Source organism: Nothobranchius furzeri, chromosome 15 (genome assembly GCF_043380555.1).
Source record: "Nothobranchius furzeri strain GRZ-AD chromosome 15, NfurGRZ-RIMD1, whole genome shotgun sequence".
In the NCBI taxonomy this organism is placed as follows: Eukaryota; Metazoa; Chordata; class Actinopteri; order Cyprinodontiformes; family Nothobranchiidae; genus Nothobranchius; species Nothobranchius furzeri.
In genome coordinates, this window is record NC_091755.1 from 35596078 (window position 1) to 35608696 (window position 12619).

General features: G+C 43.8%; 1 protein-coding gene across 1 annotated transcript; it reads right to left on the minus strand.

The window, feature by feature from the left end:
- Positions 1-621: 621 nt before the first annotated feature.
- LOC107390310 (transmembrane protein 26) lies at positions 622-10579 on the minus strand. The gene is made up of 3 exons (XM_054745767.2): positions 9367-10579; positions 7155-7299; positions 622-4268 (listed from the first exon to the last, which is right to left on the minus strand). Exons 1-3 carry the CDS (start codon positions 9558-9560, stop codon positions 3525-3527), a joined length of 1083 nt encoding a protein of 360 aa, XP_054601742.2. The 5' UTR covers positions 9561-10579; the 3' UTR covers positions 622-3524.
- Between the last annotated feature and the right edge of the window lie 2040 nt (positions 10580-12619).

Genomic DNA, 12619 nt, shown 5'->3' on the forward strand with positions numbered 1-12619 from the left:
TCGGACATTCGGGAGGGACTCGGAGTAGAACCGCTGCTCCTCCGGATCGAAAGGAGCCAGTTGAGGTGGTTTGGGCATCTGGTCAGAATGCCTCCTGGACGCCTCCCCGGGGAGGTGTTTCGGGCATGTCCTGCCGGCAGAAGGCCCCCGGGTCGACCCAGGACACGTTGGAGAGGTTACATCTCCAATCTGGTCCGGGAACGCCTTGGGGTCCTGCCGGAGGAGCTGGTGGACAAGGCCGGGGAGAGGACGGCCTGGAGCTCCCTAGTTGGGATGCTGCCCCCGCGACCCGGACCCGGATAAGCGGAGGAAGACGACGACGACGACACAACAGGAAATTTAGCAGAATGACTACCATACAGTTTGTTTGCAACCTCACCACACTTCCCATGTGGCCTGGACTTTTGTATAAATTGTTGCAAAAATGTCGTGTTGACTGTGTCATGGGTGATTCTGCAGGTTGAGTGCTTTTCAGTCTTGTTTCTGGTTTTATTGTATTTCTGGTACTTCCTGTTTTATTTTGTGCATTCACTTCCTGTCTCATTACAGGCAGCTTCACGACATGAGGCTCCTCACTAATCTGCCTCATGTCTTGCACCTGGGTCCTGGCTTCTCCATTTAAGCGTCTTTGCAACCGTTTCCTTTGCCAGTTTGTCTTCTCCTGTTGTGTGATGTGAACCTGTTCTCAGAAACACTTGGTAAAAGTGTATTCAGTTAGATTTGGACTTTTCAGTTGTGTTGTACTCCAGGAATTCCTTCTGCTTATTAAAACTGTGTGAGCTCTGCATTTGAGTCCTCTTTGTGCTTTGATAGACTGAAAGCTAAACTTTTCTATATTTTCTTGCAATGTTGTGTCTCCAGCTAGTTGCAGCTGACAGTTATTGTGAGTTGAGTATAGTAGACTTCTGCAGACAGAAAAAAAAAATCTATTTCACTAATTCAGCTTAAAAGGTGAATATGTGAGAAACTCATTCCATGCTAATCCAAATATTTTAAGTCTTTGTTATAATTGTGGTTATGGCTTAAATCTTGTGAAAATTCCTAATTCAAACTTTCAATAGAGCTCTGCCAGTAGAGCAATATTCTGTTTTAGGGTTTTATAATACTGGTCTATATTTGATAGAGCGTCTTTTTAAGATCTAGCCATTTTCTTTACCTGCTTGATCTCGTTGAGGATCGCAGGGGACCAGCAGTCAGCAGGTACACCCTGGTCAATACTCCCATCACAGGGTCATGCATAAAGTTGAACAACCAGTGTTTATTTAGACCCAGCGTGCAAAACTTTGCTGTGCGAGAGAAAATCTGACTTTGCACACACGTGCAGAGCTAGAACGTGCAAACGTCAAGCAGAAAGGCTCCAGCCAAAATTCAAATCTGCAATGCTGACCCTGATCTTCCACTTGAACACAAATCAGAGGCCCTAGTTCCAGCTTCCTGGTGTAACTATAGAACTAATACTCTCACCACGCAGAGAAATGACATCTTAATGACCAGGAACTCCAGAATGTTATGAGAGAATGTCCCCAAAAGAAGCGTTCACTCGGAAATTGTCCCTGTTTTTTTACAAGCTTGATCACTGACGAACAGGTTCGTTACACTTAAGCTCTTGACTTTTACTCTTAACCCATGAGCAGTGGCGTTGCAGACTTTGAGTTGCCACGGTCTCTTCTCCTCTTTCTATCTATGTAGGGCAGCCCATGGATCAGCTGACATCCCCATCCTCCCACATTCCCACACAATCTTGTTAAAGCATGCAGTTAATCGGAAGAGGAAAAGGACTCTCTCCACCAGCAAGCCGCGCTTTCATCAACCCATTGTGTTGTCCGCATCGCGCTGTCACATGAATGTCGGATTCTCCCAAAACTCTACATCCTACAGGACTTAGCGCGGCCTCCTAAGGGCCCGGTGTGATGTAACTCGCCTGCAAGTGACTTTGTGAACTGAGCATGATCAGCACCCTGCAAGGAAACATTGTGATAAATTAAAAAGTAAAACGGACATCTCAGTTGGGACTCTCCATTTTCTTATTCCTAAAATGTAGCTCTGCCATTAATTATTCAGTCCACGGTGCCGCCAATGAAGACCCACTGTGCTACTCTCCAGAAAATCCTTTAGAAGTAGCCCACAGTCATTGTGTTAGAAAATCTCGCTCATGATCTCAGTTTTGCAAAGCAAAAACACTCCTGTGATCTTTCCCTCTCTGATGTTCTTCCATCAAGAGCTCGTTGGAGACAAAGAGTCCAGACTGGTTCTGGGGCTCTGCTCCTGTCATTACACCCGAGGCCAGGTGAAGTACAGCAATTTGACAGACACAGACACAGGGCAGCTCCGCAAAGACCTTTGATTGAATTGCCATTCACTACCACTGCTGCTCTTCAATCGCAGATGTCTCGACACTGCGAGAGACGCAGCAAAAGGGTCATCCATAAAGGCAGGAGGGCTGCATCCAAGCCCTCGTCTGACAGGAGAGTTATAGTCTGGATGGAGGGGATGGGGAGGCTGTTTGTCCCCACTGTGAAGTAGCTCGACACCTTGAGATTCTGGGCTCCAGCTCAAACCTTTCTCTGACCTTGTTAGTTTTTTTAATTTATTATTTATTCAATTTTTTTTGGAAGAGCCTCTTGCTTTTGTGGGTTGTGGAGGAATCTGCCAAAAGCACCTTCAGTATTTCAAAAGCGAGAGAGCGAGAGCAAATCCTGCAGAATTTATGCAAGTGTCACGTAATCACGAGCGTGCTTTTTCAGCTGCTATAAAAATGCACTCTGTTCTAAGACAGGCTCCATGGGCTGATTGGGCTGGAGAGGAAAATAAAGCGTGAAGATTGAGGCAGACCTCTTGGCTCTTCTCCTACTTGGAGTGATTGCGTTTCATTATTAATTGCAACGCCACTGCCTGAAGGCGGCTCGCGCCGTGATTTATCTGAAAAAACAGATTCTCAGAGACGATTTGCAAAGCAAAACACAAACTGATGTTGAGCACCGTTATTGTCCCACCTCCTCCCCGCCGTGTGACCATCATGCATGTTGCAGCCATGTAAGGATGTAGTGCTTTGGTTGATTTGGCAACACTGCCATCTCATGGTGAGCAAAGAAACAGCACTGTGCCCTTTTTTGACTTTTCTAAACATCTTCAATTGGAAATTTTCTATTAACTAAGAAAAGGACACATCAACTGTTTCCACTCTATAGTATTGTTTGATAGTAAATGCCATTAACAAGATCTTGATTTTTCTCTTCAACTCATCTTGTCGCATTTAGAAAAATGTGTTTAAAAACAAAATCTGCAGTTTGTAGATTTAAAGTGTCTTTTTATCCCGTTTTCTTCACTGGAGAAACTGACAACTGGTGTTAAGGTGATCGTTTTTAGGAGAAACCTCCTCTTGTAGCTGCAGAAATCCACATTTGATCTTTTTACCATGGATATTTTCTTCAATTTTGTTTCAGTTCTTGTCACCAACCCTCAAGGGAGCTGAGACGAGAGAGGTAGGTTCAGCCGAGAAGCCCCCCACCCCCCAGAGGTCAAAGTCATGCCTCACGACATTTACAGCCTTCCTTTTCCTCGACAGCTCTGTGATCTTTCCCTCCATCGGCTGACATCTGTGTTTGTGTTACAGCTCCGTGTCCCTCTTCAGTCTCCAATTCCTCGTCCTCGCTGCTCCTCTGGCTTTGACAGCAGAGCAGCCAAGCATCGCATGTCTCCAGCGCTGACTCTCGTACCTGCTGCTCACACTGCACCACAAAGATCCTGTACAGCTCCAAAAGGACAACCAGGATGTTCTTGCAGGTGAAGAAAATCATGAGCTGATTGAGTACCCGCTCTTGAATCATGAGGTAAAGGCGGTACACCAGAAAAGGGCCATCTTGGAGTCCGACTGTTAGCAGCAAGCTCCACACTTCACTAGAGCAGCAAGAGAGAAGAGAAGATGGAGGACCATGGCAGCACTGGAGACTCCCCCTGCTTCTGCAAGAAGACCTGTACTTTAGGGGTTGAGTCTGGGTGAGAACCAGAGGGAACTGCATGAGTGCCCAAGTGAAGAGAGCCAGACCGGTGAGGACAACCACCTTGTTGTTTTTCACTTCAGGTTCCTTGAAAGTGTCAAAAATGTCTAGGATGTCGGCGCCAAGGCCAACATACACCATGAGGAGCTGGGAGAGCTGATCGCGGGACATGTCCCCTTTGGGCATCAGCCAGCGTCCCAGAACCAAGACGATGAGCATGGTCTGTTCCAGACCAGCGACCCAGTTCTCCGGGTCCAGCTCAGCAACGCCCTGAAGGAAGGAACGAACGTGTTCTGGGTTAATTAGAGGTATTTAGCAAAGATCTATAATCAAAACAGCAATGCAATGCGTGCGTGCGCAAAAATGGATAAAAGCCATTTTTGTTAAAAATAATTAAACTTTAACTTATAACAGCTTAAGTTAATCATTTTTTAACTCCATAAATGTTTTTTTCAATGTATAAAAATTGAATCATTTGTAACTTTAGATGACACAAAAAGCCGTCAGTTTGAGCTCAGGTTTCATGTAGTTGTACAACACATTCTCACACCCTAACCCCGGGTTTCCACAGGAGCCGCCAGCAGCACGTTACTGCAGCAGCACGTCTTGCTCGTGTAAGCTGCTGCTTGGCCCTTCCCACGAGACGCGAAGCAGCAGGGGAGCAGCTGTCACCGACAGGGCACGAAGTCACACGAGTGACTTCGTCAGTAAACACAACAACAAGCAGGAGAAAATTACAACATGGTTTGTGTTTTATGCTCTGTCCGTTTTATAATCGCCAATACGGACCTGAAAAACAAAGGAGACCGCTAGCTAGGTGATAACTTCTCACGGGGCCGCACAGTTAGTAACCTTTTTTAAAAGTAAAGCAACCGGAAGGCAGTACGTTCTTTATTCTGAAAATCTCGGGAGCTTCTCTCAATTTCCGCGTCCGATTTCCTGTCTTTCCTTCCCCAAAAATGTCGAACTTGACCCGTTTCAGAGGCGTCGCGCGTAGAAAATAGAACCGGCGCGTAAAGGCCGCGACATGCTGCTCCTGAGACGCGGTCGACTCGCGCTGCTGACGGCTCCAGTGGAAAAGGTTCTGTTGGCCACAGCGGTTCCTATCAGCAGCTATGACGTGCTGCTGCAGTAACGTGCTGCTGACGGCTCCGGTGGAAAGCCGGGGTAAGCGTCAAAAACAAACGCTTGGTCAGCCACCCTCCACGTCGGACCCCTGATGCCAAAAGTGCCCTTTTTCGTTACTTATGTGCAAAAAGGGGGTTTTCCCTTTTGTAACTGCAGATCCCAATGCAGCGTAAAACTGACGTGATTAGATATCTGCCGATGCGGCACCGAACCAGCTCATTTAACCGCACCTAAACCTTAACGTTTCACTATTTATAACCATGCCCTCTCCCTCATCCTAACCGTAACCCTCTTGCTACCTAAAACGTTACTCTCACTGTGATCAAGCGTTTGTTTCCCGTGCATTCTGACTCTGACAGTCAGAGTCTGACTGTCAATTTTCGTATTTGCCGCCCAAGAGGAACGTTAGAACATACCATCTGGCGAGGGGGAGGTTACACATACCCTCTACTTTTAACATCCACCGTGGTAGTTGAAACCTCCCCCTCGCGTTGGCTCGGTCCAAACCCGACCAATGACAAGGCGGCTCCCGCCTTCACTTCATAGAGCCGGCTTTTAGAGCGACCGACACATCACTAACGTGTTTGCTAGCTAGATGGTTAAGGTTAGGATAGGGGTGAGGGGAAGGTTAAATAAGAGGATAAGGTTAGGGTGAGGTACAACGAGCTTGTTTGGTGCCCTGGCTGCGGACATCCCATCGCGTCAGTGCAACACTGCATTGGGATCTGCAGTCAAATAAGGGAAAAAACCCTTTTCGCACAGAAGTAACGAAAAAGGGCACTTTTGGCGTCAGGGGTCTGAGGCGGAGGGTGGCTGACCAAGCGTTTGTTTTTGACGCGCTGGGAGTGAGAATGTGTTGAGTTGTAGCTAAAAGTCACAGACTACATGACATCACACTGCATTCATTTCAAGGTTTGATCAAATCAGCCATGACTTCATCCTTTCTCAATAATTTCTGACATTTACAGCAGCAGGAAACAAAATCTTCACAGAACACTGAGCAATGGTTCATGTTTTCCTTACCTGCCCCTTAAACTTGGAATAAGCTACAGAACCTGAAGTTCTCTGTGTTCTTCCTGCTGTGGTGCTTTGAAAATCAAGTTCATGTTTGTTGTGGTCTCTAGTATAAATGAATGCCTTGTGAGTCGATCTCTGTGGGGAAAAAGCTGTGGCGCTCCTGTTTCAGGAACTAGAGTTGCTAATGCTAATGTTAGCTTCAGTTGGCCGAGACGTGCTCTGCTCTCCCCTGGATTCTACATCAACTACAGCCTTCGCCATCGTGAGCCCAGATGGGTGAGTCCATGAACGCTAACTTGACATGATGAAGTGCAACAGTCCGGATTTTCTAATCTGAGCGTTTCTTTGTCAATTTTCTATCGGCGGCTATTGCAGGAAATGGGTGAAGACTGTTCTCGCGTTTAGCCTGCAAGTTAACCTCAGCGTGGCCGATCATATTCAAGTAAAAACACTTTCTCAGTGAACTTGGCCTTTAATATTAATGCAAAATGTAAAATCTTCTCTAAAAATGTGGTTTTCCATTCAACTCACTTTATTCATTCACTTAAACATTATTTCATAGAACTGATGGCATCTTGCTAAAGTCTTTGTGCTTTCTGTTGAAAATCAGACCTGTTGTCTCATAGGCATAACCTGAAATAAAGGTGAATAAATCCAAAAACAAGAGGCGTTTCTTCTTTTTGTTTTTAGATTCTCCTCAGCATAATGTCAAGAACCTAGTAGATCCCTTCCTAAAGTTTCAAACTCTTCCCGCAATTACATGTCTTCAATTTTTATACTCTGCCTTGCCTGTGACACAACCAGGGGACAAAAAGGCTCCTAAATCCTACACGAAGGAAACAGAGCTAATACCGCCCCCAGAAGAGAGGATCTGAGACTATCTGAACTTTATCTCCGTCTCCTTATTACACATTTCCTGCGACTAATGGTGTATCCAACTTTGTGCCAGATTTAAATCTTATCTGTGATCAGGTGTTGCTTTAATGTGCCTGCACAGGTTTGGTCGCTTACCACTGAGATGGGGATGTGAGCCAGCAAACGAAGCTCATGGCTGGAGGAATTATTGAGGGGAAGCTTGGCCTGTAACAGGCTCAGCTCCAGGAACCAAATGGATGGGACCACAGTGCTGAGGTAGAGGAAAACCATGGGGGAGAACCTGAAAAGAAGACCGCCAAAGGAAAGGTGAAACAGGTTATTGACTTTTGCTGTCCACTAAAGGAAAACAATATTCCCTCAGGTTTTTTTCTCTTCATTTAAAAAAAAAAAAAAGAAAACATCACGTTTTAGACAGGCAATTATTCCCATCATGTATGCAAATCCCTGTCGACAGTCTTCACGAGGATCAAACTTCAAAGTAAGACTGGGTGAGAAAGGGAAGAGCCTGGAGAAAGTGTGTGTGTGTGTGTGTGTGTGTGTGTGTGTGTGTGTGCGCGCGCGTGCACGTGTGTGTGCGCGCGTGCACGTGCACGTGCATGATTGTTTGTCCTGTGTGTCTCTGTGTTGCCCTGCGATGGACTGGCTCTCTGTCCAGGGTGTACCCTGCCTGATTGCCCGTTGACCGCTGGAGATAGGCACCAGCTCCCCTCACGACCCTATGTGGACAAGCAGGTTCAGAAGATGGATGGATGGATGGATGGACTGCAAAAGAGCGTGACAGAGATGTGAAGTCAGAGCCACAGCTCGGTGAATGACAAAACAGTAAGACAACAAAGGAATGGATTTGTTTTTGATAGTGAAAGGAGAGAGAAAGCTGCTGAGAACAGGAGGGAATTTAATGGTTCAGAGTATTGTGTCCAGTACAAGCTGCCTTTCATGGCTCTGGGCAGATGGGCTGGAAAAATGTTCACAGACACGAGTTTAGGAGTTATTTTCTTCTCACTAAAAACAGCTTTACAAAGTCTGCTTCAAGCCGCCAGTCAAGCCTTAAAAAATATTATGAGAGCCCCTCTGGCAATTTCTTGTTCTTTTTTTAATGAATTAATTTTATCTATATTTTAATGAACGTTAAAACTCGGCAGAAACGCGTTGCCGGGTATTTGTTTAGTTTGGGTCTTTTGTGCAAAAAGTGGTGAAAACTAAATCTGAGCTCATTTCCTTGCTGCTGGAGGAAAAACAACTCGTTTTTATTCTGTAGCTGATCTCTGGGTGTAATTAAAGCACGCTTAATGTAGATTTTTTTTCAGTGCAAATTGTGGACAATTATGTTGTTTTTATATATGTTTATATATATATATATATATATATATATATATATATACATTCCAGACTTTTTTACCTTTTAAAAAACTGAATAGCTTAAATTTTACCTCTTTTTCACATTTTTAATGACTGCTCTGCAGGGTCACCCCTAGAGATTGTTCATGGCCAGATGCCAGATGGGGCCAGTGAAAATTTTGGGTGGGTCCATCAAGCTGTGCATTAAATTGCTCCTGTGTCACCACAGAGAAGTTAGCTAGAGGAGAATAGCTTCAGACGACCAGTGGTGCCTGTGTACAGCAGACTCGCCTCTGTCAGCGTGCCCCAGGGCAGCTGTGACTACAATGTAGCTCATCACCACCTGAGTGTGAATGTGTGTGTGAATGGATAAATAACTGATTGGGTTGTAAAGTGTCTTGGGGGTTTTAGGACTCTAAAAGGCGCTACATAAAATACAGGCGATTTACCATTTTATAGTTAATTTTGAAGATGGTGAGCAGTATCAACGTATTTATTTATTTGTTTGTTTTTTTTCTTGGGTTTTAGATTTATATCTTGATTGAAGGAGATGTTTGTGAAAAGGTGAATGGGATTTATTAATATGGGGAAGGTCTTCCATGAGGGGCCAGTAGGGTGGCCAGCAATTTTCCAGGAGGGCCTTGACCACCCCTGGCCACCCCTTGTGGGCACCACTGCTACTCTGTTTTATGAAACAAGATTTCAGCCTTTATTAATTGTGTGTTTATCTTTTTGAAAGCCATTGGGATTGCATCTAATTTCACTGAAGGCCTTTCAAAGTTATTAATAATTAATTCATTATTTCATTCATTCATATTAATTAGTCTGTGGCTGTTGTCTCCACAGTGCTACTCCTGTTGTATATTTTCTTTAGGTACATCTACATCATCACAATATTATGATTTTGATCTAAGGACATAAAAAACCTCAAACATCCTAACCAGACTGCACCATTGATTCACAAAAAATTAAAATCATGTCAAACAATAGAATTTTACAAAACCGTTACCATTTCCATTCCGCGTTGCGGGTGCATTTGAGAGTGACAGCCATTTCCACGCCCAGCAGAGCCACGCCCGTCAGCAGCAGCCAATACAGCGGCTCCCCTTTAACGGCCACAACTCTCCAGACCGTTACGACCCCGTGGACCGCAAACAGGAAGCGGCTCAGCAAAGCCAAAGAGACGTTCAGGAGGCGACACATCCTGCACAGCAGGGTACGTGGGAACAGAAGATGCCTCACTGCAGTTTTGAGCCACTTTTGATTTTAAAAACTTACTACAGTGATCCCTCGCTACTTCGCGGTTCATTTATCGCGGATTCACGACTTCGCGGATTTTTCTTTGGAGCCTTATTCAAGGGAAATTCGCCGATTTGCGGCATTTTTCACCGATTCGTGGTATTTTTCTATAAGAAATATCAAGAAACTCCTGTTTTTTTTTCATCAATTTCATCATAAAATGCACTTTTTGTAATAAAACCATAAAAAAACAAGTAAAAATACAGTACTATGTAAAGGGAGGGTTTTAAAAGTCTGAATACTGAATACGTACCTGTTAAATAAATACTGTAAATTTGGTGTCCCTACTTCGCGGATTTTCACCTATCGCGGCCAAGTCTGGAACACATCTACCGCGATAAACGAGGGATCACTGTATAGGTTTCTTTTTGTCAGAAAAGATCACTAAAAATTTAAAAGTGAACAATTGTTTATGTTAATCTGATGTAAGCGCTCATTAAAACATGGTGCTTTTAGATTAAAGAGTGCAATAAGAAAATTTACAATATATATATTTAAGAAAATCTGTAAAATGCACTAAAGGGTAAGTGAGATCATGCCATAACTAAATCTAAAGCAAACATGGAAAAAATACTAAATAATTCATGCCACGGCCCTAAGTTCAGCCTGCGTTATTAGTAACTATTGCAAGATGTGTCTGTGTACAAACAGCCTCTGCTGTCAGATTAAAGCCTGGGATCACAGCAGGTGGTGATCAGTGAGCATCACTTAAAAAAACTGATCTGCTGTCAATATTAAACGACTCGACCAGGATTTACTCAAGTCTAATCAGGATTACTCTTGCGGCTTGATGACTTAAAACTTGTGCCAAAAAGGAGACAACTCAATAGGAGGCATGGTTGCCTTGGTTGTCTCGTTTAAGACTTCCTGTCATGATCTGTGTAACACACACGACTCCAACACAAGTGTCACATGTGATATTATTCACAAACTATAAAACTTTAAATAGAAAACTTTGAGATATAAATTTTTGGGGGGGAAAAGCGAAACAAATTGCATGTTTTTGAGCTTAACTATGAAAAATGGTCCAAAAATGTATTCTCCACATGAATATAGTTAAACAATAACTAATATTATGATGCATTATTTCATAAAAAGCTATTTAGATTTCTGAAAGTACATCCATACACATGAAAATACTATGAAAAGTAGTGGCATAAATTCATTGTATTGTAGTTTATTACTATTATTATTATTTTTATGTTTTTCTTTATTTACCTCACAATTAAAGTTTCCTGGGAAAAGTAAGTGCAATAATAAAAAAATACATTAAAGTAGGATGCTTTTGTGTTAATTTTGACACATTTTAATTAATATTTTGAATTTTTAAAATGTTATATATGCTTCATTTCAGGACACCCCTCTGTACTTGTTCTTAATGCAAAGCAATCTATGTAATCTTTAAATATACAAAGACCTGAATTAAAAAAAATGTTAGAAAGTAAGCTTAAAGATCAAATTGAATATTTCCCATAAAAATATGCTTTTATTTTGACAATAGGTTTCTTTTTGCCTCCTGCTCAGCTGCTTCTCTGTAATTTAACTTAATGCTGTATTTTGCATTCAAATGTACTTTCAAAATATGCCTTTTAAATACATTGTATGCAGTACAAACCTAAAGTGCAACCTGGACTCCTTGTTGATCCGAGAGGGTAATTCCAAAAAAAAGGAAAACTAAAATTTCTGCAGAGGATAGAAGTGATGCTCACACACGGTCTGTCCAGTTTATGTGACTTCCACCTCGGAGCTACGGGAACCGTACGCACAACGCTGTAGTGTGTGTTCCTGTGTGTGTAACTGCCATTCAAGCGAACTTAAGAATCTGTGCGACCCACACACACACACGCCCTCTCTGCCAGTGCCCTCATAGGAGATAAGACTTCCTGCACTTTGTGCCCACATCTTCATCGCTATCCGCCATGATGTCATCTCTCCTGGCCCAGAACAAAGTTATCTGTTTGGGAGAAACCAGACTGTCGGGAGCACCCAGCCCAGTCCTGGTCTGACTTTACACTGCTGGCCCAGATAACCCCATCGCTCGCTGCACACACAGACACAAGAAGGAAACCAGGTGCTGATAGCCCCTCTAAAACCCCAAAAGGAGAGCTTTAGTCTGCTGCAACAGAACTGGGACACTGATGTGGTCAATGATAAGTAAAGTGTCATAAATCTGGAGGTTCTGTGTGGCGCCTTACCATCGCCGAGTCTCTTAATTATTCTCAGCTCAAGCTTTGTTTGAGCTCTTCAAAAAGAATATCTGTCATTTCATCAGTTAGTTCTGAAGGAAGCCGAGCTGGCTTGTTAGAACTTTGCCACTTAAGAAAATCTCCTGCTGTGACAAGAAGAGGAAAGGTTGTTGTTAAACTCTCAGAAGATCAGTTTCAGGGCTACGTGATGAAAAGTTTACACCCTCTTTATAAAGATGGCTTTTTTCTTTCCACAATCCAGAGTCGGTTAGAGTTGCGTTATTGTTATCCAATCAAGACGCGAGATGTCCAAATATCAGGAAATCCTGCCGTCTGAATGTCAGCTGTGATGTGGCTCATTTCTAAATGATAAATGATAAATGACCCGCACTTGTATAGCGTCTTCCAGAGTAAGGACTCCAAAGCGCTTTACACTCCAGTGCATCATTCATCCATTCACACACACATTCACACACTGATGGTGATGAGCTACGATGTAGCCACAGCTGCCCTGGGGCGCGCTGACAGAGGCGAGGCTGCCGAGCACAGGCGCCACCGGACCCTCCGACCACCGCCAGCAGGCAAGGTGGGTTAAGTGTCTTGCCCAAGGACACAACAGCTGAATTCTCTGTCCGGAGCCGGGATCGAACCTGCAACCTTCTGATTACTGGACAACCCGCTCAACCTGTTGAGCTACTGCTGCCCCCCCCCCCTCCCTTTTTGTTGCCTCTTGTTCAGCTGCTTCTATGTAATTTAACTAAATGCTGTATTTGCATT

What these genes read in the sequence shown, in the direction of transcription:
- LOC107390310 (XM_054745767.2), bottom strand. Translation starts at nt 9,560, where the DNA reads ATGTGTCGCCTCCTGAACGTCTCTTTGGCTTTGCTGAGCCGCTTCCTG. An exon ending in CGCAACGCGGAATGGAAATG is followed by an intron (nt 7,300 to 9,366) that starts GTAACGGTTTTG and finishes TCTTCTTTTCAG; the next exon opens with GTTCTCCCCCATGGTTTTCC. An exon ending in CTCACATCCCCATCTCAGTG is followed by an intron (nt 4,269 to 7,154) that starts GTAAGCGACCAA and finishes TCCTTCCTTCAG; the next exon opens with GGCGTTGCTGAGCTGGACCC.